Source organism: Nannospalax galili, unplaced genomic scaffold (assembly GCF_000622305.1).
Source record: "Nannospalax galili isolate Female #2095 unplaced genomic scaffold, S.galili_v1.0 scaffold104, whole genome shotgun sequence".
Classification (NCBI taxonomy): Eukaryota; Metazoa; Chordata; class Mammalia; order Rodentia; family Spalacidae; genus Nannospalax; species Nannospalax galili.
This window is the reverse complement of record NW_008353596.1, coordinates 983286-1004692: the sequence shown is the minus strand read 5'-3', so window position 1 is coordinate 1004692 and position 21407 is coordinate 983286. Positions and strand designations below refer to the sequence as shown.

The following is a 21407-nucleotide window of genomic DNA, read 5'->3' as shown; positions in this document are numbered from 1 at the left end:
TTATTCATATATTCAGCTAGACCCTTCCATGTGGCAGACCTACTGTATGATCCTTTCCCTAAAAAGTTCTCTGAAAGTAGTTTTTAATCCAGCTGTTTTTCTTTTATCCCAAAGCATTTGGCATCTGTTTTCACCCCACAAAACATCTGGAGAACTTTGAATATCTACAGGCCTTGAGCCCATCGGTCTAGGGTAAGACTCTGGGATCTGTTGCCTACAAAGCTGCATTGGTGGGTATATGGTTATCCAGATTTGGGAACCATGGCTCCAATGTATGTGTGCTCAAGTCCCTACCAGCTTCCAGGTTGGGTGATTTATTAGGAGGACTCACAGGACTTAGCATATAGTTGTATGCATGGATATAACATCAAAATGAGAGGATCCACGGCTAAAGAGATGGCTCAGTGGTTAAGAACATTGGCTGATCTTACAGAGGACTCAGTTTTGATTTCCAGCACCCATATGGCAGCTAACAACCATCCATAACTCCAATTCCAGGGGAATTCAACGCCTTCTTCTGACCTCCACAGGCATTGCACAATAAGGATGCACTTACATGCAGGCAATGCATTCATACACAAACAATAAAAGCAATAAATAAAATATTTTTTTAATGAGAGGATCCACAGCAAAATCAGCAAAGGGAACAGGATAACAGGCAAAATTCAGAGGAGAAAGACACAAGTTTGCAAGAGTCTTCTCCCAGGATGTGCTTAATTCCTCTGGCAGAGAATTTTGGCAGCTATGGGATATTGTATACCAACAAGCTCATTAGACATTCAGTGCCTAGGATTTGTACTGGGGCCAGTCATATCGCACCTTCTGCCTGCTGTGCACCAACATTCTGGACTCCTGGAAGGAAATCAAGGCTTTGCAAACAATTTAGGTACATTATCCACTTTTATCAGCTAGAGAATAATGGAAACCTTCTCCAAGTCCAAGCGCTAGCTGAAGTCCAACCATACGAACAACATTCTAAGGGTGGGAGTTCCAGACTTACTCTTTCATTGTTTTTCTACATAACTGTAAAGAAAATAGATAAAGAAATAGGTTCAAAGTATGTTAACTAAGTATGTAAGCAGCCATGCATACTTCTGTGTGGTTACGACTGTAATACCCAACAGAAACAATTTCAGGGAGGAAAGATTTGTTTTGGCTCTTGATTTTAGACATTTCAGTTAGTGGTGGGGAAGGCAAAACAGAGTTCATGGTGGTAGAAGCATGAGGAAAAGCTCTACACATCATGGTGTAGCAGGAAAAGACAGCAGGCTAGAATCCGGGCCAGGTTTAACTTCCAAAGGCCCACCCCTAGTGACCTTCCTCTCCCAGACAAGCCCTACCTCCTAAAGATTACTCACTCCCCCAAAGTAGTGCCATCAGCTGGAGGATGAGTGTTCACACAAGCCTGTGGGGGACATTTCATATTCAAGCCATAAAGGGTAGAAAAAGAAACTTTCAAATGAAGATGGCAATCCCACCGATGAGATATGAATCCTATTTCTTGAGGGTATTTTTTAATTTTGGTGTATATCTGTATGTACTTGCTTGTGGTGTATGTGTGGGAGTGTGTGTGTGTCCATTTGTGTAGGTCGGAGATTAACTTTGGATGTCTTCCTTAATTGCTCCCCACCTTATTTTTTTTGAGATAGCATCTCTCACTGAATCTGGAGCTTGCTGATTCAGCTATACTGACTGGCCAGCAAACCTCAAAGAGCTTCCTGTGTCTGCCTCCCAGTGCTTGAACTTTAGCTGCCATGTTTGGTATGTGTGTGTACATGTCATATATGTGTGTATGTTCATGTGTATGTATGTATGTCAGGTGTCTTGCTCTATCACTGTCTGCCTTATTCCCTTGAGACAGGGTCTCTCACTGAATCTGGAATTATGCTAGTAGCCATGAAGCCTTAGTCATCCTCCTGTCTCAGCAACACCACCCACAGAGCTAAAGTTATAAGAGTGGATGGCCATGCCATGCTTTATTATGTGGGTTCTGAGGACTGAACTCAGGTCCTCATGCTTGAACAGCAAGTGCTCTTATCCACTGAGTCATCTCTTCAATCATATACCTAGCTTTTTAATTTGGATTCTGTTGGATTGAAATCAGGTGCTTATGCTTTTGTGCCAAGGAATTTCTCCAGTTCTTGAGGATGTTAAAAACAATATCCACCTGCCCTATTCAAGTAAGAAGCAGAACATGAAGGAGGAACATGAACCACCCAACTCTTCAAGACATCTTGGCTATTCATTTAGAGAAGAATAGCTTGCTTACAAATACATATACCCTCAAAGGTCATACATATGCAGATGAACATAGCTAAGAACACACTGCTTTTTCGTATTTTTGTACTTTTGTGTATGAGTGTATTGCCTGCATTGTAGGTAGGTGAGCTTGTGCAATGCCCATGGAGGTCAGAAGAGGGCATTGGATCCCCTGGAACTCAAGTTACAGGTTGTTAGTCACCGTGTGGGTTGCTGGGAATCGAACCTGGGTCCTCTTCAAGAGCAGTCAGTGCTCTTAACAGCTGAGCCATCTCTCCAGCCCCTAAACACACACTTCTTAAGAAACATTCCTATTCCAATTGCTTTTCTCTAATTTTTAGAAAGGCACTGTTGTAAATAAATAAATTGGATGGATGGTCATCAAAAGCTTTGGGTCACATGACTCCACTCTAAGTCTCCCCAAATAAATCATCATTATGAAGCTCAGCATCTTGGCCCACCAGGAATATTCAAAGGCGTTTGTTTTTATGTTAGCAATGCTTTGTGTGGAAGTTTAATTTTTATCCCTCAGAAGCACCTCTCTGCATCTAGAAGCCTCCAAAGATTACCTGGTAGAGTAGAGCCATCTGCTTTTAGGCAGGTGGATGGTAAAAATCAAGAAGAAGTGGTGATTGTTTATTCCCAAGGGAAATCTCCAGATGGAGGATCTGAGTATTTCATTATTCAGCCAGCACTCTTTCTTCCTTCTAAACAATTAGACTTTCTCTTAAGTACATTTATGTGTACTTATTTGTATCCAGTTCACTGACTCAGGTGACTAGCAGAGCAGTGTGTCCCTCACAAAACTCTTCTAGAATCTATCAACAGTCACAGTCACTCAGCCTTGCATTTCAAGGTGCAAAACCCCCTTCTTATTAGACTTGTTTTCCATGATTTTAAGCATTTCTGTCATTTTTCTCTCTTTTCCCATTTCTGTACATCCTTCTTCAAAGTTTGAGCCAGAACTGGACTCAATGATCTTCAAACCAAATACACTACAGTCTGATACACTTCTTATATGCAATGCATACCTTTCTTTATAAAATGAATTTAATATATTACGTTTTTTATGTGCATGAGTGTTTGCCTGCATATATGCATATATGTGCATGTTGTGTTTGCCTGGTGCCCACCCACAGAGGCCAGAAAAGGGCATCAGATCCTTTGGAACTAGAGTTACAGGCATCATGAGCTGTCCAGTGTGGGAGTTGGGAACTGAACCCAGGTCTTCTGCAAGAGCAACAAGTGTTCTTAACCACTAAGTATTCTCTCTAGCCCCTAATACTTATATTTTTAAAATTAAAAATAGATGAAAACATTTTTTAGCAACTGTACTGACATCCTGGAATAGTTAACAACAGAGTCGGCATGAACCAAGCCCAGAAGGCCAGCCAACTATCGGCTGTTGTTTCCTTGTGCTTGCCTAGGTGCCTACCACTGGAGAAACATATTCATTTTTAAAATGTCTTTTTAAATCCCTGCTGTGGTGCAGAATTTATATTAATCATATATTGGTGTGTAATTTACCTGTACATTGAATCAATTAAAATGTATTTTTTAAATATTTTATTCATTATTTTTATTTTATGTGTATGAGTGTGTTGCCTGCATGTATGTGAGTGCACCCATGTCGTGCAATGCCGCGGAGGTCAGGAGAGGGCTTCGGATTCCCCTGGAACTGGAGTTAAGGATAGTTCGTAGCCTCCATGTGGGTACTTGGAATTGAACCTGGGTCCTCTGCTAGAGCAGTCAGTGCTCTTAACCACTGAGCCATATCTCCAGCCCTAAAAATGTATTTTTAAGAATCAAAGGGACTGGAGAGATGACTCAGCAGTTAAGAGCACTGACTGCTCTTGCAGAGGACCTGGGTTCAATTCCCAGCATCCATATGATGGCTAACAACTGTCTGTAACTCCAGTTCCAAGGGATCCAATGCCCTCTTCTGACTTCCTCGGGTATTGCACGACATGGATGCAGTTACACACATGCAGGCAATGCACTCATACACATAACACACACAGATAATAATAATAATAATAATAATAATAATAATAATAATAATATAAAGAATCAAAAGTCTCTGCTAGCAAAATACAATATGGGATAATGGAAATTCACTTTGGGCCAGCAGCTGAGAACAGCCCTGCACATGTCAGATCAATACCCAGCACTGAAGAAAGGCCATGTCTGAACCCTAGAGATCCAGTTCCTGCTAACTAAAGGTGACTGTCCTTGCCTGGCAGTGAATGCCCATATGGCACCTTTTCTTCCCAGGATGGCCCTTGCATTGATGCTTGTGGTCCATGGTAATCACAAGCCCTTTCTGCTGTGCTTGCTCCTTCATTTCTCCCTGTCTTCCATTTGCAATGAACCTTCTGTCACTTACTTGTCACTGAATACCTTCCTGTATTTACAAAGCTCCCTGGATGGAGACTTTGCTAGTCTCAACATCAAGATAGGAAAAATCGTATCTCCATGACTTAGAATATTCCTAACCCACACCTAGTTACATTTATCTGGGATATTTGATAAGGTTGTTTCAGCTGTTTTCACCTAAAACTAAGTATTTTGAATAAAGTCTGGGACTACTTTGGATAGGTAGGGTATGTGGGATAGTTGTAAAATACTAGTTTTAACCAGGAACTTAAATGTTGTAGCCTACTACCCAAAGTGCAGAGTGGTACAAAAACCCAAAACTCGTTTACTATGTCCTTTATAGGAAATAATACAATGAGTGTGTGCTTGTGCATATGTGCATGTGTGTGAATGTATATGTGTGATGTCTGGGGTTATGGGGGGAACATGAAGACAGAGGAATGAGCTATTGAGTTTGCAATGTAATACATATCTTTTAGATTTATTTATTTTTACTTATGTGTATATGTGTGTGTGCCTTCTTGTCTGTATGTGTACCATGTGTGTGCAATGCCCACAGAAGTCAGAAAAGGATTAAGATCCCCTGTAACTGCAGTTAGAGAGCACTCTGAGCCTCCAGGTGGGTACTGGGAACTGAACCCAGGTCCACTGGAAGAGCGGCAAGCACTCGTAACTACTGAGCTATTTCTGCAGCCCCACACTGTCATACATTTTTTCTAAGTAGAACCTGTTAACACACATTCCACAAATGACCACTTGACTTGGTAGGTAACTCTTGCTGTATTTATTTCATACTTTAACATATTTACAATTGTTGTTATACAGTAGCTTAAGTGAAGCTTCAGAGAAGATATTTTTAGCATTTTTATAAAAAATCACAAATTGAATCATTCAACCACATTTCCCGTCTTTTACCCACCTCCCCTTTAAAGATATGTGTGACAAATGTAAAATATGAAGAGATTTACTAAGAACTCTGATGATGTCACTAAACCTGGCTTAAGGCTGGACTTCAATATAACAAAGAGAATTCTTAAGTAGAAACCTTTTGTTAACCACCAGTCAATCAAACCCATAGAAGCTTAATTTTGAGATACATTGTAACAGCAAAAAGAACACAAGCCCATGGATGTGGAAAGAGAAAGACCTTCTAAAGCTCTGATTTGGTTTTAGAAAGGGGGTTTGGCGAAAATGTACATTCATTAGAAAAGCCAGCTAAGGGTCTGAAGATGGTGAGAATCTTTAAAATAATTAAAGAGACTGAGACTGAAAGCCTTTGCCCTGGTACACTGCAGGTCACCACTTATAGTACTGCTGGATGAACCTGACCAAAGGAGCAGCAAGAGAGGTACATGTGGGCTCCTATGTCAGAGTGGCACTAACTGGTCTTGGAAAAGACAGCTCACATAGATTCTGTAGCATGTCTTACCATTGCTCAGAATATTCAGGAACTCAGGTCAACAGTCTCCTGTTTATAAAAGATGAGCCACTCAAAGTAGTCCAGCTAGAAGGACCGGGTAAATCGATCTACTTGGTCTAAGCCCCTTGTACCTGGGCAATGTTGCTCCAGGTATCACTCCTGCCTAGTCATTGGAGCACACAGATGAAGCCTCTCTTGGCAAGATATAGGGATCTGCCACTGGCAAAAGTTTGCTCAATGTGAGATCAACAGAAATGACAGGCTGACAGAGTACTTGTCTACTTGGTATGCAGTTAGTATGTGAATAGAGGTGGCTAGAAAGTAGATTTGACCCTGAAAGTCTTCATGACAGCATTCTGCGTTAAGAACCCTGGAATAAGTTGAAACACTTTCCCCCATTTTTCATGTGTGGGAAAAGGGCTTTTGCATTGCTTAGGGCAACAATAAAGTGATAACACATGTAGAAAAGGGCAGTAAGGCCCTAGAATCCTTCCAGTCTGGGGGAACCATGTTAAGGTATTTGTGTTTAGATTCCTGGTCCACTAATTTTATTCATTTACATTTGATTTTTCAGTGATAGGACACGTTGGAATTGGAGATGATTCTGCTATGGTATTAAATAGTACTTAAAACTCATCTGGTATTGAGTCAATGTAGTGACTACCAGTGAATTGACATAAACTCACATCTCATTTCAGTGGAAAGCAAAAACTAGAAAATGCTACACCCTAAATAGGCAACAACATATTTTACAAGCATTTCAGAGATTTAGTAAATATCATGGATGATTAATTTAGAAAACAAAACTAAAAGTCAAGGATTATTTAATGCATGTAACAATCTTTCCCCTATATTTTTTTGCAGTAAATGCAGACCAGGGAGCCATGGGGCAAGTAGCCCTGAGTAGGTTTGCAGTCTTGGGCTCTGTGATGATGTTGTTTCCAAAGATGAAGAAGAAAAGGTTTGCTTTATAATGTTTCCATCATATTGTAACTGATTACTGCTGGGTGAGGAAGAGCTGATCTTCCTAACGTGAGGGACTCTAGATAGGCTGACTAGACCTCAGTAGATGAACTTGCACTGAGGAACGTCTACTAACTTGACACAACAGGCCTTAACACAAATGACAGAATGTATGAACTCCAGTGGTGGGGGCTATGGGAGGGTGCCAGTGGGGAAGGGAGTATAAAGATGGTTAAGATTGGTTGAGATGTTCTGTTTGAAATACACAAAAATTCAATTTAAAAAATAGAAAAAAATTATAATGTTTCCATCAGAGCATCCTGTCATGCTAGGATTTCTACTCTTAGAATAATTGTTTGGTGTTCACTCTTTGAAGAGGCATGCTCAAACATCTTACCCCATTTGTAGCACAGTGGGTGAGGGAACACATTTGGCCTAGAATACCATTTACATCATTATGCTCTTCTGCTAAAGACACATGGCATGCAAATGTTCAATGTCATCTCAAAAATACATGTAGTATGCCCAGTAAAATACATTGGCTAGCATAAAAATCAAAGGAAATAATAGTTTGGAATATCGATCCACATTGCTAGGGTTTTGAATCGTGAAATAATCAACAATTCTGGCAATCTTTTCTCGGAAGACAAACTTGAACTTGTCACTGGCTTTCATTGTCAAGTTACCATAATCGACATTATCACCAGAAATTTCAAGGCTAGCAAAGCTGATCTTTCGTTTAAAGCTGGAGATGGAGCTGTTGATGATGTTAGAAATATTGACTTCTTCCACTTCCTTCACTGCCCCCTAGTTCAGAGACAGTATAGTTAGCTTGGAAGACTGAACACAGCAACACACATGTGTAGATGTTGTGCAGAACAGTGTGCTATGAAGTTAGAAGCCCTGGGTTTAAATCATATTTATTCATTCTGCTACTATTGTGAAACTCAGTTACTTAAATTCCCATGGAATCCGACTTCTTTGTAAATTGGTGATGAGAGTTATCCCTATGTCATGAACTAATTGGAATATTAAGTGGTATAAATTGTGTTAAACACCTAGTAGGTATTTGTAGGTCTGTTCTATTCCAGGGAGAAGAGAGCAACTTATTAGGAGACATAATACAAACCAGTTGTATCTTAAGGTCTTCTCTGCACATAGAAACAGTGTTGCTCCCTGAAAATCCAGGGAGTGTCCACTACACTACACGATGCCAATGACACGGAATGTGCAGAGTATAATGAAGTCAGAAAGAATGAAGTTTAGCTTTTTGCCCAGTCTATTAGGTGCGAGGTTTTGGGTAAATTGCTTCACCATTTTGAGGGCAGATATCTCAATTATAAACTAAAGATAATAATGGTATCCATTTTACTGAGTTTTGGATGCCCTTGGAGAGATGCTAACAGATGTTTAGGATACAACACATACTCCATACATAGTGCATCTTTTGGTATATGTATAACAAACAAAGGCATACTGGTATCTTCAGTGGAGGAGCTCAGGAATTCTTCAAACCCCATTTGTCAATCTAGCAAACCTGTGTGTGTGTGTGTGTGTGTGTGTGTGTGTGTGTGTGAGAGAGAGAGAGAGAGAGAGACTTCCTTTCTGTTCATTAAGGAAGCCTACAGAGAATAAAATACATGAAATCCATAGTCTCCACTGGCTCATTTGCCTTTGGTATTTGGATAACATGGCACGTAAAGCATTGCTCACAATACCATACACAAGGACAAAACAACTTGCTCTTCTGACGCCCATCTCTTCCCTTTAGACCCACTGTGGTCCTGGCACAGTGCTAAAGGTGGGTACTTTTCTGAATCAGATCCCTATCATTTTCTTGTTTGTTAGTATGAACTTTAGCACGCTGTCTATCAAATTTAGTTTCCAAATAACCCCAGGGTTCTATGGGGCTGTGGAGAGTAATTTTTAATGGGCTGGCCTGTTGCTCACTGTATGAGGGGAAAACAAAATGTGTTGGACTCTTACCTCTACCTCTTACCCTCTATCCCTGGGATAAGTCAGTTATCCTTATTGTATAATTGTAAAATTGATGATAACTCCTTCCCTGGACTGTTGCGAGCAGTTCAAATGATATACAATTTATAAAAAGCTTGTTAATGTTTGGCACATGTAAATGCCCAAAAACAATAACATTAACTATTATTCAGAGAGATGGAATATGGTGTTCTATGACTAAATGAAATAATGATAGTCTTTCTGGATTCACAGAAAAGTGTGCCAACCAAGACACATGTAACAAGGTAATTTCTTCCATATTTTTTGGATAGAACACTATTTGTATAATTTAAAAATATGAAGTTGTATTAAAAAAGAATTAAGTAATAACTACATGCTAGTCTGAAACTTGTATATAGCTGATCATGTCTGGTTTGATACTTTTTTTTAAACAAATTCTTGTTCTTGTAATTATAAGTTTTAAAAAATGATCTATTATTTCAATTTTATGTGTATGAGTGTATTTTCTGCATGTATATAAGTGCACCTGTGTTGTGCAATGCCTGTGGAGGTCAAAAGAGGGACTGGAGTTACAGATGGTTGTTAGCTGTCATGTGGATGCCGGGAATTGAACCTGGGGTCCTCTGCAAGAGCAGTCAGTGTTCTTAACCATTGAGCCATTGCTCCAGTCCCACTTGTAATTATAATTTTATGATGCATATGGATGACAGCTATTTTCTGCTAGAAAATCAAATTTTGATGTCCCATTTTGTTTGATGAAAAGAGCAATCTTTGTCAAGGGGCACCATGGCTTCCAGATGTGCTCACCCAAATGAGTGCAAGAATGACTAGAACAAAGTGAATTACTGGGGGACTAGAACCAAGTCTAGCTCACCTCTACAGGGCAGCACGTGGCCTAAGTGATGGATCAGAGACAAAGGCATCAAAATTCTTACCCTATTTTTGGCTGCCATCTGCTGTAAGGAGCTGTAGTGAGCAACCGCGTACTCCAGTAAGGCCCCAAACACAAAGCTGAAGCAGATCCCCAGGTACACATCGATGGCCTTTATGAAGCAGTTGGTGTTGGGTAGAGATGTGCGGGACCCGATCATCAGTGTGGTCATAGATAACACAGTGGTCACTCCTGGGAAAACAAGCAGGAAATGTCCCAAGCTGGTGTCCTGTTAACCCTCTCTGGGCAAGTGACTCCACTTAGGAGCTTGCAAGATGAGGACAGACTCAGAAATAGAAAAGATCTCATTTAAAGAGTCTGCCACCTTCTGGAACAGGGTCAATTTATTCATTTTGAACAGACATAAGTGATGCAGCTAAGTATTTTTACCTTCAGTCTTCTCCGCAGGGAAGGATGGCCAATACATAAAATAACTGACAATGGACTATCTAATCACAATTTTACCTCTTCTGTCACTGTTAAACAAGTTTTAAAATAAACTACCCCTTATAGTCTCTCTCTCTTTCTCTCTCTCTCTCTCTCTCTCTCTCTCTCTCTCTCTCTCTCTCAGAAATTCTCAAGAAACCAACCCCTTGTAAGTACCCTCTATCAATGAAAATAATGGTGGGGGGAAGTTCCTGATTAACCCAGTTCTTAGGAACTGCCTGTTGCAGCTGCTTACCAATGCAGGTTCTTGCAGGAACTGAATCGAGGGAGATCCAAAAGGAAACCCAGGATAACACCACCAGGAAAGTGGAAGGGACATAAGTTTCCAGAATAAAATACAGGACATTCCTCCGAAGCTCAAATTGCAAAATCAATCGTGTGTAATTTCCTGACAGGTAAACAAGAGATGAGAAATTGGGTCTGTTTGTGCAGATGTTTCAGTACACTACAGTCACACGAAGTCTTCCATTGTTCACCAACACTGAGTTAGCTATGAACTACCATTATGGTTCCACAAAGGGCCTTATTGTTACATAGAATGGGATTTATAGGGGTGCTGCTACCCAGCCCCACATTTATGTTCTTCCTGTGCTTTCTTTTATCATTGTGACCACTGATTTCCTTGCCTTCTACCTCACTAGACTATGAACCCCAAGGGAGCAAACCCTGTACCTCTCAGTTCTACATTCACAGGTTAAGTTGGTAATGAATACCTGTTTGATGAAAATTACCTAATAGACCTACTACATATAATTTCATGCTTTGTGTAGGTGCATGTGAGCACAAATGTATGTGGAGACCAGAGGATAACCTCGGATGTTGTTCAGGCAACATCTGCTTTTTGATTTGAGACAGGGTTTCTTCCTGGATTTCAGAGGTACTGTAGACTTTACAGTGTTTCCTGATCATCCTTAGGAAACTACCAATATATGTTAGAATGTAAACAATAGGGAATACAAGCAATAGGAAGAGATCATTAATACTATTTTTTGTTGCTGTAAATAAGCTATTGTAGTACAAAGCATGTGCCCATGGGTTCAAGTACCAAGCTGTGTTCCTGTAGTGATTTTGTGAATGGGAGGTCAACAAATAACAGGGTACTGCTTGCTTGGTAGGCTGGGTGGAAGCTTGGAGAGGCTGTCTTCTTGGGACCAGGAAAAGTCTGCTCAGACTAGAGTAGGGGAAAAATAGGGGAGCAGATGGGAGTGGGCCTACCCCAAATTTAAAGTTGGAAATTAAAAATTATACCATTTAATAGTCAAAGATCAAAAATAAATGTCACTGGAGAAATATAAGATCAAAATATACCATTTCAGAGCCTGAAGCAGCCCTAGAGACCAATTATGTTACTTTAGTGGAGGAGAAATGGAAACACAGGAAGTTGGAGAAACTTGGATAAGGACCCACAGCTGATATTAGTGAGATTAAAAGCCAGCTCTTTTGTCTTTTGGTTCAGTTATGTTTCTACTAGTCTATAATCTCTGATTTATTACCTCCATTTTGAAAGTCAACCTTTCAAAAAGGATCAACATTGAACTAAATAATCTTTTCTGGCTCAAGTGGGTGTCTGCTCTCTGGTATTAAGTGATTCTTAAATCTGAAATCATTTTTGCATGAACTCAAATTGAGAATTCAGATTGATAAATTATGAAAAGATAGCCAATTTAAAAACTTGCTTTAAAGAATAATGTGTGGGACTGGAGAGATAGCTTAAGAGTTAAGAGCATTTGCTGCTCTTGCAGAAGACTTGGGTTTGGTTCCCAGCATCCAGATGACAACTCACAACCTTCTGTAAATCCAGTTCCAGGGAATCCAATACCTTCTCCAGGCACACATGTGGTGTACACACATAAATACATCAAAATACTTATACACATAAAATAAAAGTAAATAAATCTTGTTTTAAAAAACCCTCAAACTTTGTCCTTATTCTTTTTTAAAGTGCATTCATTCATCCACTATAAAAACACTAGGGTTGGAGAGATGACTCAGTGGTTAAGAGCACTGACTACTCTTGCAGAGGACCTGGATTCAGTTCCCAGCACCCACATGATGGGTAACAACCTCCCATAACTCCAGTTCCAGAGGAATCTGATGCCCTCTTCTGTCCTCCATGTTGGCATTACACAACATGGGTGCACCTACCTACATGCAGGCAAAATACTCATACACATAAAATAAAAAATAAAATGTTAAAAGAAAGAAAATATTCAAAACCATCAAATCCAAGAGCTCTACCTCTGGTAAATGGTGAACAAATACCTTCAAGAATGAGATGTTTATGCTCTTATGAAGCCTTACAGCTGTTTTCTCCACCTGTGACCAGTGTGCTCATTAGAAACATGAGTGAATTTTATGAATGGGGAGGCACAGCATTTGAGCAGTCATTAGAAAATATCTGGAGGTTTCAGAGCTAGTTTTCAGAGCTGATTCAGAGGGCTGCTCTCTAGGACTATTTCAGCCCTGGATATAGAGTACACAGAAGTACAGACCTTACTTCCCTGACCCCACATCACTGACAAATGCCTGCCTGCCACTACTCCACAGGAATAGAAATGGAGAAGTGATATTTCTGATTCAGAATGCAAGCTTCTAAGTATTTTTATTCTGTGCAATGTGTCACAAGAGTTACCTGTCTCCTGCTGTGATATGGTGACTAAGGTGAAATACTGTTGAATGGTGTACTGAGCAAGTCGCAGATTTTCAAGCCCACGCACAGAATCGTTCCCTCTCAGCCAGGTGAACTCCACATCACTGCCATCATACCCCCCTGGCAAACAAAATTGAACCCTGGTCAGTGCAAGGATGATGCAGATGAATCTGATTTGGGAAATGCTACAATAGAAACAGCACGAGCTCTGTCCTGATGGCAGTTAAATCCAAAAGACCATGCCATGCAAAAGTTGGCAAGGCTTCTCAAGCGCAGCAGAATAAAGACAGTTGCTAGGACCATTTGCCATCAATTGAGAACTGGTTCTATGCTAAGAATTATCCTAGTCTGATGGATGATAAGTCTTAACAGTGGCTTCCTTCACTACTAAATGATACCTATTAAACATGTGACCATTAATACAAAAAGGCACCTGCTAGATTCTGCTTTTCAGTACAGTCTAAGCTTGGATGATGTTTTCATGGACTTTGGAAGTGGTTTGTTCATATTTCAAATTGCTATAAATGTAAAAATTACCTTAAAAATCCTATAATCAGTTACTTTATTAATCTGTCAACATGTGCATTTGATAAATATTAAAAGTAGTTTTACTAATAGTAGTTGATAGTAGTAGCAATAGTTACCTTTAAGGAGACATTTATATTGTCCCTTACATAATATGTCTTTAATGTTCTTAAGATCTTGCAAGATAGACATTTCTGTATTTCTTTAATTTTAAGATGGGCTTTTTTTTACATTTCTGAAATTGGGGTTGATCCTGCAATCAATTTATATATTCAAAGTAGAACTTGCATTTTCTCCTAAAATGTGGTTATTCAATAAATATTGTACCTTAGATGTGAGCAAGTAAACACTTGCCTGTTATATGTGAAAACTATGAGATGCTTAGGGGTTTCTTCATTTTCTCAGGATACAAGACAAAGCCTGCACTGTGCCTCATTCAGGAAAACTTAATCTCAAAGCCCATGGATGATGGTGATAATAATTATAATATCTATCACTTAGTAAACAGTTTCTTTCTAAGTGCCTTAGAACATTATCATCTTTAATCCTGTTTGAGAAGATATATGAATGGTTAATAAGCACACAAAGAGGTCCAACCTCATTAGTCATTAGGACAATGCAAAGCAAAAGCACATACTACTTTACACTCATTAAGATAGCTGTAATAAAGAAGGGACAATAAAAATGAGGATATTGACAAACTGGAACTTCAGTGGTGGGCATGTAAAATATACAGCCATTTTTGAAACTGGTTTGGTGGCTATCTAAAAACCTGTATATAAATGTATCATTTGACCCAGAATTCTAAGTGTCTGCCTAAGAGAAATGAAATCCTACTCACATAAAGACTTGTACATAAATATTCATAGCAGCACTATCTTCAGTGACCAAAATGTAAGAATAAACCAAATGTCCATCAATTGCTGCACTGGAAAGTAAATAGTACTTAGCACCAAAGAGGAAGTACTGGTAACATACCACAGCATGTATGAATCTCAGAAATAGTCTGTTAAAAAGTCATATTCAAAAGAGAACATCATATTGATTCCATTTATATAAAATATTCAGAAGTGGCAAATTCGTATAGGCAGGGTGTAGGTTAATGATGCTGGGAGCTGGTGGGTAGGAAATGGGGTGATTGCAAATAAGTAAAAGATATCTCATTGGGGTGATGGGAATGTTACAACAGTGCAACTTGTAAATAGTTACACAATCTGGTAAGTTTACCAAAAATCTTTGAATTGCACACTTAAAATGGGTGAATTTTATTATATATAACTTATGTCTCAATAAACCTGTTTTATAAAAGTCAACTCATTGAGTCAGACACTGTTACTTTTTTGATTTCACTGAGAAGGAAACTGAGGTTCAGAGAGGTTTGTTACTCAAAGTTATACAGCTAATGGTGGAGAAAGTCCTGCTATCTCAGCACCTGTGGTCTTAAACACAACAATCTACTGTCATTGTTTCAAATATATTGAGAATATGATGCCAGTGTTGGGACTAATATTGTGCCAAGTATCAACTATGGTAGTCAATGTCAAGGAGGCTTTGTCTGATAGTGCTTGAGTTCCTTCAGGATATTCAGGTTAAAATCATAGGTTATCCCTTGGAATCATCCAAAAATGTATGAAAAGCCAGCTGTCTAAATTGAACTGGGATCCCAAAGAAATGAAAAAAATCTATAAAAATGAAGAATGTACATTTCTACCTGAATATTTTGCTTTCACCATTAGTAAAGGCTCATAATTTTTATTACTATCATCCTCTGTCCCTGGGTGAACATGGGAAATTGTAAGATAATATCAGTTCCTTTTTAGGGATGGCATTAAAAAAAACTCTTAGTGAGGTTTCTATACCTAAATACATGGTAAGAAATCTTCCGTGGAACCTTCCTTTTCTCACTAGGGATGGTTTCTGTGCACACAAAGTGCTGAAGTTTCCAGGAGGATCTTGCTCCTGGGACTTGGGATGAGCCCAGTTGACACATGGAGGGCAATTACTTCTTCTATGTGGCACACAAAATTAGTTTCCTTCTTGATAACCTCAAGTTGCATTCTGCCACTGAACAGCTGTATTGCTTCAAGAAGGTTTTGCATATATTTTAGCATAATTAATCTGTCTGAATCTTTAATTAAATGTCTACTTCTGAAATATGGCTTCTGTCTCATAATGATTCTGTTCTCCTGGCATTGCCCTCTAGTGCCCTTATGTATAGAATGCCCATTGGTCCCTGGAACTTGGCTATAGTTTTTTTCCTCTTATGAGCCATACTTTGATGCCTTAATGAATCCTATTTGTGGTATTATTTCCCTTTCTCAGATGCCCAAATTTGGTGGGTGTTTCAAAGCAGCTTTCTAAGGAGCAATGGAAATTATTTAACAATCCCAAGAAATTAATTTGACATGCATTAATTTAGAGTGAACCTTTATTTCTCATTATAATAAATTCCCAGATTATAATTTAGATTGTCATATTAAATTTTACATATACTAGGTAGTCTCTTTTAAAAGTTATGTGATAAATATAAGTGACTGCTTTGTGTATTTGGTTTTGTCTTCTCCAGTGATGGGGATTGAACCCAGGGCCTTTCACATGCTAGGCAAGTGCTCTCCCTACAACCGATAACCTTTTTTTTTTTTTTTTTTTTTTTTTTTTGACTTTTTGAGTAGGGTCTCCCTGTAGCCACAGCTGGCCTGGAACTTGCTCTGTAGACTAGACTGGACTCAATCTCACAGAGATCCACTTTTCTCTGCCTCCTGAATTCTGGGATTAAAGGCATACACCACCGCGTTCAGCCTTTATTTTTCTCTTTTTAACCTTTTTTATGTTCCCTTTTGTTCCTGTGCTAATATTAATACTTCTAAGTCTTATGCCCTTTATTAGATGGTAGACTTCTTGAAGACTGTCATATTGGTTTTTATCTTTGTATTGCAAACATATACCACAGTATTTATCACAGAATAGTCATTTAGTTGTTGAATGGATGAACTAAATGTATTTTAATGTGGGTAGACAGATGGTGCTCAACCAGTCATCCAGACTAGTCAGAAACTTCAGTGGGAAAATATGTAGAACTGAAGTATTAAAATGAGTCAAAATATTTTCCTTAGGACACAGAGGAAAGGAAAAACATTGGCCTTGATCCTAAGTATGGAAAGGAACTGGCATTGGAATTGCTTGGGACTGTTGTCTGATAATCACATTGTAATTCAGCTTAACATTTGGCAGGATTTGAGAAACCCAAACAAATATCACATGGTTCCTCAATCTGGGAGTAAATGATGATTACAAATGGGCACTAGAGACCCTGGAATTCCCCATATAACTATTGGAAACCACATAATGGTATATTCAGGAAAATGTAAAACTCAGATCACAAAGGAGCCACTGAAACAAAATCCTCACAAGACTCTCCAGTCCAGTAGAAGAGAGCCATTGGGACTTTGGGCCCCTCTACCTGGGTTCCAGCCCTAGTGTTCCTCCTTACCACATCCCTTTAGGAAAATGCTAAATAAATTGTAATAAACCTTAATTGTAAAGTGGGAAAACACAGGATTGTTTGGAAGTTATCTAAGAAAATCCTTGACACATGGATGCAATGGTATTTACAAAGAAAAGAAAGTTGCTATTATTTTTCACTGTTCCTAATGGAAAGGTGGTTTGGTCAAGAAGACCAGGGCAACAGCAGATTAAGATCATAACATATGCTGTCCCTCCTACTTATAGGATCATCTGGAAGGTATCTATGAGAGCGCCTGACATGGATACAATGGTAATTACCAGGAAAAGAACTTTCTTATTTTCATTGTTGCTAATGAAAAAGTGGTTTGGTCAAGGAGACCAGGGCAACAGCAGAATGAAATCATAACATTCTGTCCCTCCAACTCAGACTTCCCCACTAGCCTCTCTACTTCTTCTGCAGTTGCATAGTAAAATTTATTTAGCAGCCACACAGTACAATTGCTTTAGGAACAGAAGAAAAGAAAAAAGAAAAAGAAAACTTTTGAGGCTTTCTGGGCCTCAAAGGATAGCTTGAAACATATTTACAGACAAATGGAAAGGGGGTTGATGGAAGGAAAGCCTGTGACCTCTTCATCAGCTTCTATAGAGACCTGGGGTTGATTTGGTTTTGGTAGAACAAGAGTGGGTGCATGGATGAAGGTCCTAGCCATAGAATGATTCACAACGAACTCACCTGGAATCATAGACCCTCTGAGGATTAGTAGCCTGATAGATGGCATAAATAAAATGTTACAAGTTTAAGTTTCAGGTGCTAGTCTAGATCCATTTTCATCAAAATGTTTTCTATAAAATAGAAATACTCATGAAACAGATTCCATGGTTATACAAGTTTGGGAAATGGTACCACTCCTTGGAAATTCATGAAATTGGGCCTCCTGAAAGTTCTGCAGTAACAAAGAATGTTACTATTTTAGGCTTTGTAGGCCACACAGTCTCTATCACAGATACTCAGATCTGTTATTACAGTTTGACAGCGACCATAGACAATACACAAATGACTGGGCATTGCTGTGCTCTAATAAAACTTCACTTCCAGAAACAGGAGAAGGGCTGGATTTCGTATATGGGTGTAGTTTGCTGACCCCTGATTTATACAATTAGCTACATTAAAGCATTTTCTGATTGTTTCTCTGCTTGAAGCTGGAGACTGATGCACAATGGTCCTCCCCCAAAGATACAACACTAGTCAGTTTGCCTTTGAGAACAATCTACATCTGTACAGGTTGAGTGACTCGATCCACTGTGGATCAACATCAAGAAAAAAAGTTCCTAGTTATGGGATACTCAGGAAACACAGATCCACTCAGGAAAGTCACCTCAGGGGTCTGTAGGAAAGTCACCTCAGGGGTCTGTAGGAAGTATACTCACAGCTCTCTAGCTGCAACTTGCACGTCTGTGTGTCCATGGGGTATTTAGACAGATCCATGTTACACGCAACAGTTGTTGTGATTCTAAGAAAGAAAAAGAAATGGGTTCAGAACGAGTGTTGTGAGGAAATGATTGAAAGTATACGTTTCCTTCCAAAGAACATTTCAAGAGGCTTTCGCTCAGATGTTTATGAGGATATGTAACTTGGAGCTTGCATCTAAAGCATTCTTGAGGTTTTCTGTGCTCAACAACACTTGTGAGACTCAGATAAGCTGGATCTAGAGTGGAAGAAACTGCAGTGCTGGCAACTCAGAGGCAAAATGTCCAACAATATTACAGAACAAACATTTACCAGCGTGTTAGCGATGCTTTAGCAGTTTTCAGTGTAATCTTCACGACAAACCCATGTGGGGCTAAGCAGTGACTTGCTTAGATTCACAAAGTTTTGAGTGGCAGGGCTGGGACAGGAGCCCTGATCTCCTGGATCCTTGATGGGATCAGGATGCAGAGCCCCTGGAGAGTACCAGGCATTCTTGGGGTTTATTCAAGGATGCTTAACTAAACACCATCAAAGCCCGCACAGTGGAAGGATAGGCCTATTTCAAAAGATAGGCTTTTATATTCATTTTCATGGACTTACACGTTTTACTAGGTCCCCTTATGTATTAATCACAGTGCTAGGTACTCTAGGAGGCAGATGTGTTCATGGCACGGTGTTCAACTTGAGGAAGCTCTACATTCCCTTAAGAGAATAACAGCTACCTGTTACTGATTGCTTACTGCAAGCCAGTTTCTAGGCTGAGTAATGAGCATGAATTAATCATTTGACTAGCTCTATGACGTAAGAACTGTTAATATTTTCATTTTGTTGTTAAGAAACTAAGGCTCAGAGGGTCAGTAACTTGCCTGAGGTCACAGAGCTTCTAAGGACAGAGCAGAAACTCAAAAGCCAGGCTGTTAATTATTAACTATTAACTATGATTCATTTGTTACTTTTTTTTCAGACTTATTTATTTTTCTCATATAAAAGTCCTAGGTGATAACCACAGCTGGATCCTGGGTTCTCTGCATGGAGACTCTTGTGTGGGTTTTCACAAGATGGTCAGTTGAATTCCTGATAGGGACACTTGGTGAAGAACAGCTCTTTCCAGAGGTCAGGGGTCAGGCAGTGTATGTGTTAGAGATGGCATCAAAGGTGGCCTTGGCGAAGTTGCCCAGGGTGGCAGTGCAGCCCCAGGCTGATGTGTAGCAGTCATTAATGCCAGCCATCAGCAGCAGCTTCTTGGGCACAGGAGCAGAGACGATGCCAGTGCCTCTGGGGGCAGGGATGAGGTGCACCAGCACAGAGCCACAGCGGCCTGTCACCTTGTATAGGATGGTGTGGGACTTGCCAATCTTGTCTCCCCAGTAGCCTCTCCTCACAGGGACAATGGAGAGCTTGGTCAAGATGATGGCCCCTCCAACTGCAGTGGCTACCTCCGGAACATGTAACACCCAGACCAACATGACCGTTGTAGTCCCCAATGGTGACAAAAGTCTTTAACCTGGTTCAAGGCTAGCCAGGCTGGGTCTCCTTCTGCACTAGCATGATCTTTAAAACCTCATCCTTGCCAGACATGGTAGCGCACACCTTTAATCCCAGAACTAGGGAGGCAGAGGCAGGCGGATCTCTGTGAGTTCAAGGCCAGCCTGGTCTACACAGTGAGTTCCAGGACAGCTGGAGCTACAGGGAGACCCTGTCTCAAAAAGACCAAAAAAAAAAAAAAAAAATCCCCACCTCCATCCTTAAGGGATGCTCCCAGGAAAAAGTCAATAATCTCAGATTCCTTAATGGACAGGGAGAACAGGTAGATCTCCTCCAGGGACTTGATCTTCATGTCCCTGACCAGGTGTCCCAACCTTGTGACTGGGATCCACTCCTCTTTCAGCTTTGCCTCCAGGAGCCCCACAGCCAAGACCATGGCCTTGACCATGGCCTGACCGCTACCAAATCCTCCATGGAAGCCTCCACAGCCTCTCAAGCCTAGGTCTCTGGGTCCTCTGGGTCCCACTGCACCGGTGTCATCCAACATTTGGTGTTTCCAGAAGAAGAAGTCATTTGTAATCTATACACAAAATGATTGTGCTAGGTGCTGTAACACAGAGTAGCTGCATATGCATGCACACCAGTTCACGTACAAGTACACATATTCTATGGGAACACAGCCCCATGGAAACATGGAAAAATGTAGATCGAGGTCAATGGAGAGTTAGGTTTCTTGGAAGAGGAGGTTGAGTTTGGTCTAGTCTCTGCAAAATTTAGTGTTTCTGAGGCATATCCAGAAATTCCATTGATTGGTTAGTTCAATCCTTGTAACTTCAGGTCCTTACTATGTATTAAAATATCAGTCCCACTCATATTTGGTTCTTGACTTCCTCCCCAAGGCCTCAGGGAACACAGGTGTGCACAGCCATTGCACAGTCCTTGCAAGTGTAAGTTGTCTGCTATAAGCTACTTCATGCAGCACTTTGGGAGCCTCTTTCCTATTCCAGCCATTGAGGGGCTTCATGAATAATTAGGTGGAAGGAACTTTAGATCTTGAGAATCCGGGGAGGAGAGAATCTATGGGTGCAAGTAGACAGAGGCTTTGGGAGCATACACCTGGCTTCTTTGTACAAACATGACTCAGATAGCAGAGATGCGATCTGGATCTCCCTGCTCCACTGAACCTCAAGAAAGGAAAATTCCTTGTATCTAATTCTCTGTTCATGCCATTGCCCTTCCTTCTTCTTCATCATCTTTGTGTGTATGCATGTCAGGTGTGCTTGCCCATGTGGTTGCATGTGGAGGCCAGAGGCTGGCACTGGGATGTAGTCTTCAATCACTTCTCCACTTTATTTATTTGTATGTGTATGTGATATGTGTGTATGTCTATGCATGTTCCTGTGTGTGGGAGCATATGTGTGAAGGTGTGTATGCACATGTG

At 40.1% G+C, this 21407-nt stretch overlaps 1 protein-coding gene and 1 pseudogene across 2 annotated transcripts in view; both read right to left on the bottom strand.

Annotated features, from left to right (window-relative positions):
* Positions 1-7259: 7259 nt before the first annotated feature.
* Positions 7260-21407, bottom strand: part of Gabrp (gamma-aminobutyric acid type A receptor pi subunit) — a 29580-nt gene continuing 15432 nt past the window's right edge. For both annotated transcript variants that reach the window (XM_008850750.3, XM_029554868.1), the window contains 5 exons: positions 18442-18524; positions 13006-13143; positions 10609-10761; positions 9931-10118; positions 7260-7825 (listed from right to left, as the gene is read on the bottom strand). In XM_008850750.3, coding sequence (XP_008848972.1) covers positions 7523-7825; positions 9931-10118; positions 10609-10761; positions 13006-13143; positions 18442-18524 — 865 coding nt within the window. In that variant the 3' untranslated portion in view covers positions 7260-7522. The remainder of the gene's footprint in view (positions 7826-9930; positions 10119-10608; positions 10762-13005; positions 13144-18441; positions 18525-21407) is intronic.
* LOC103748228 lies at positions 19474-20513 on the bottom strand (annotated as a pseudogene).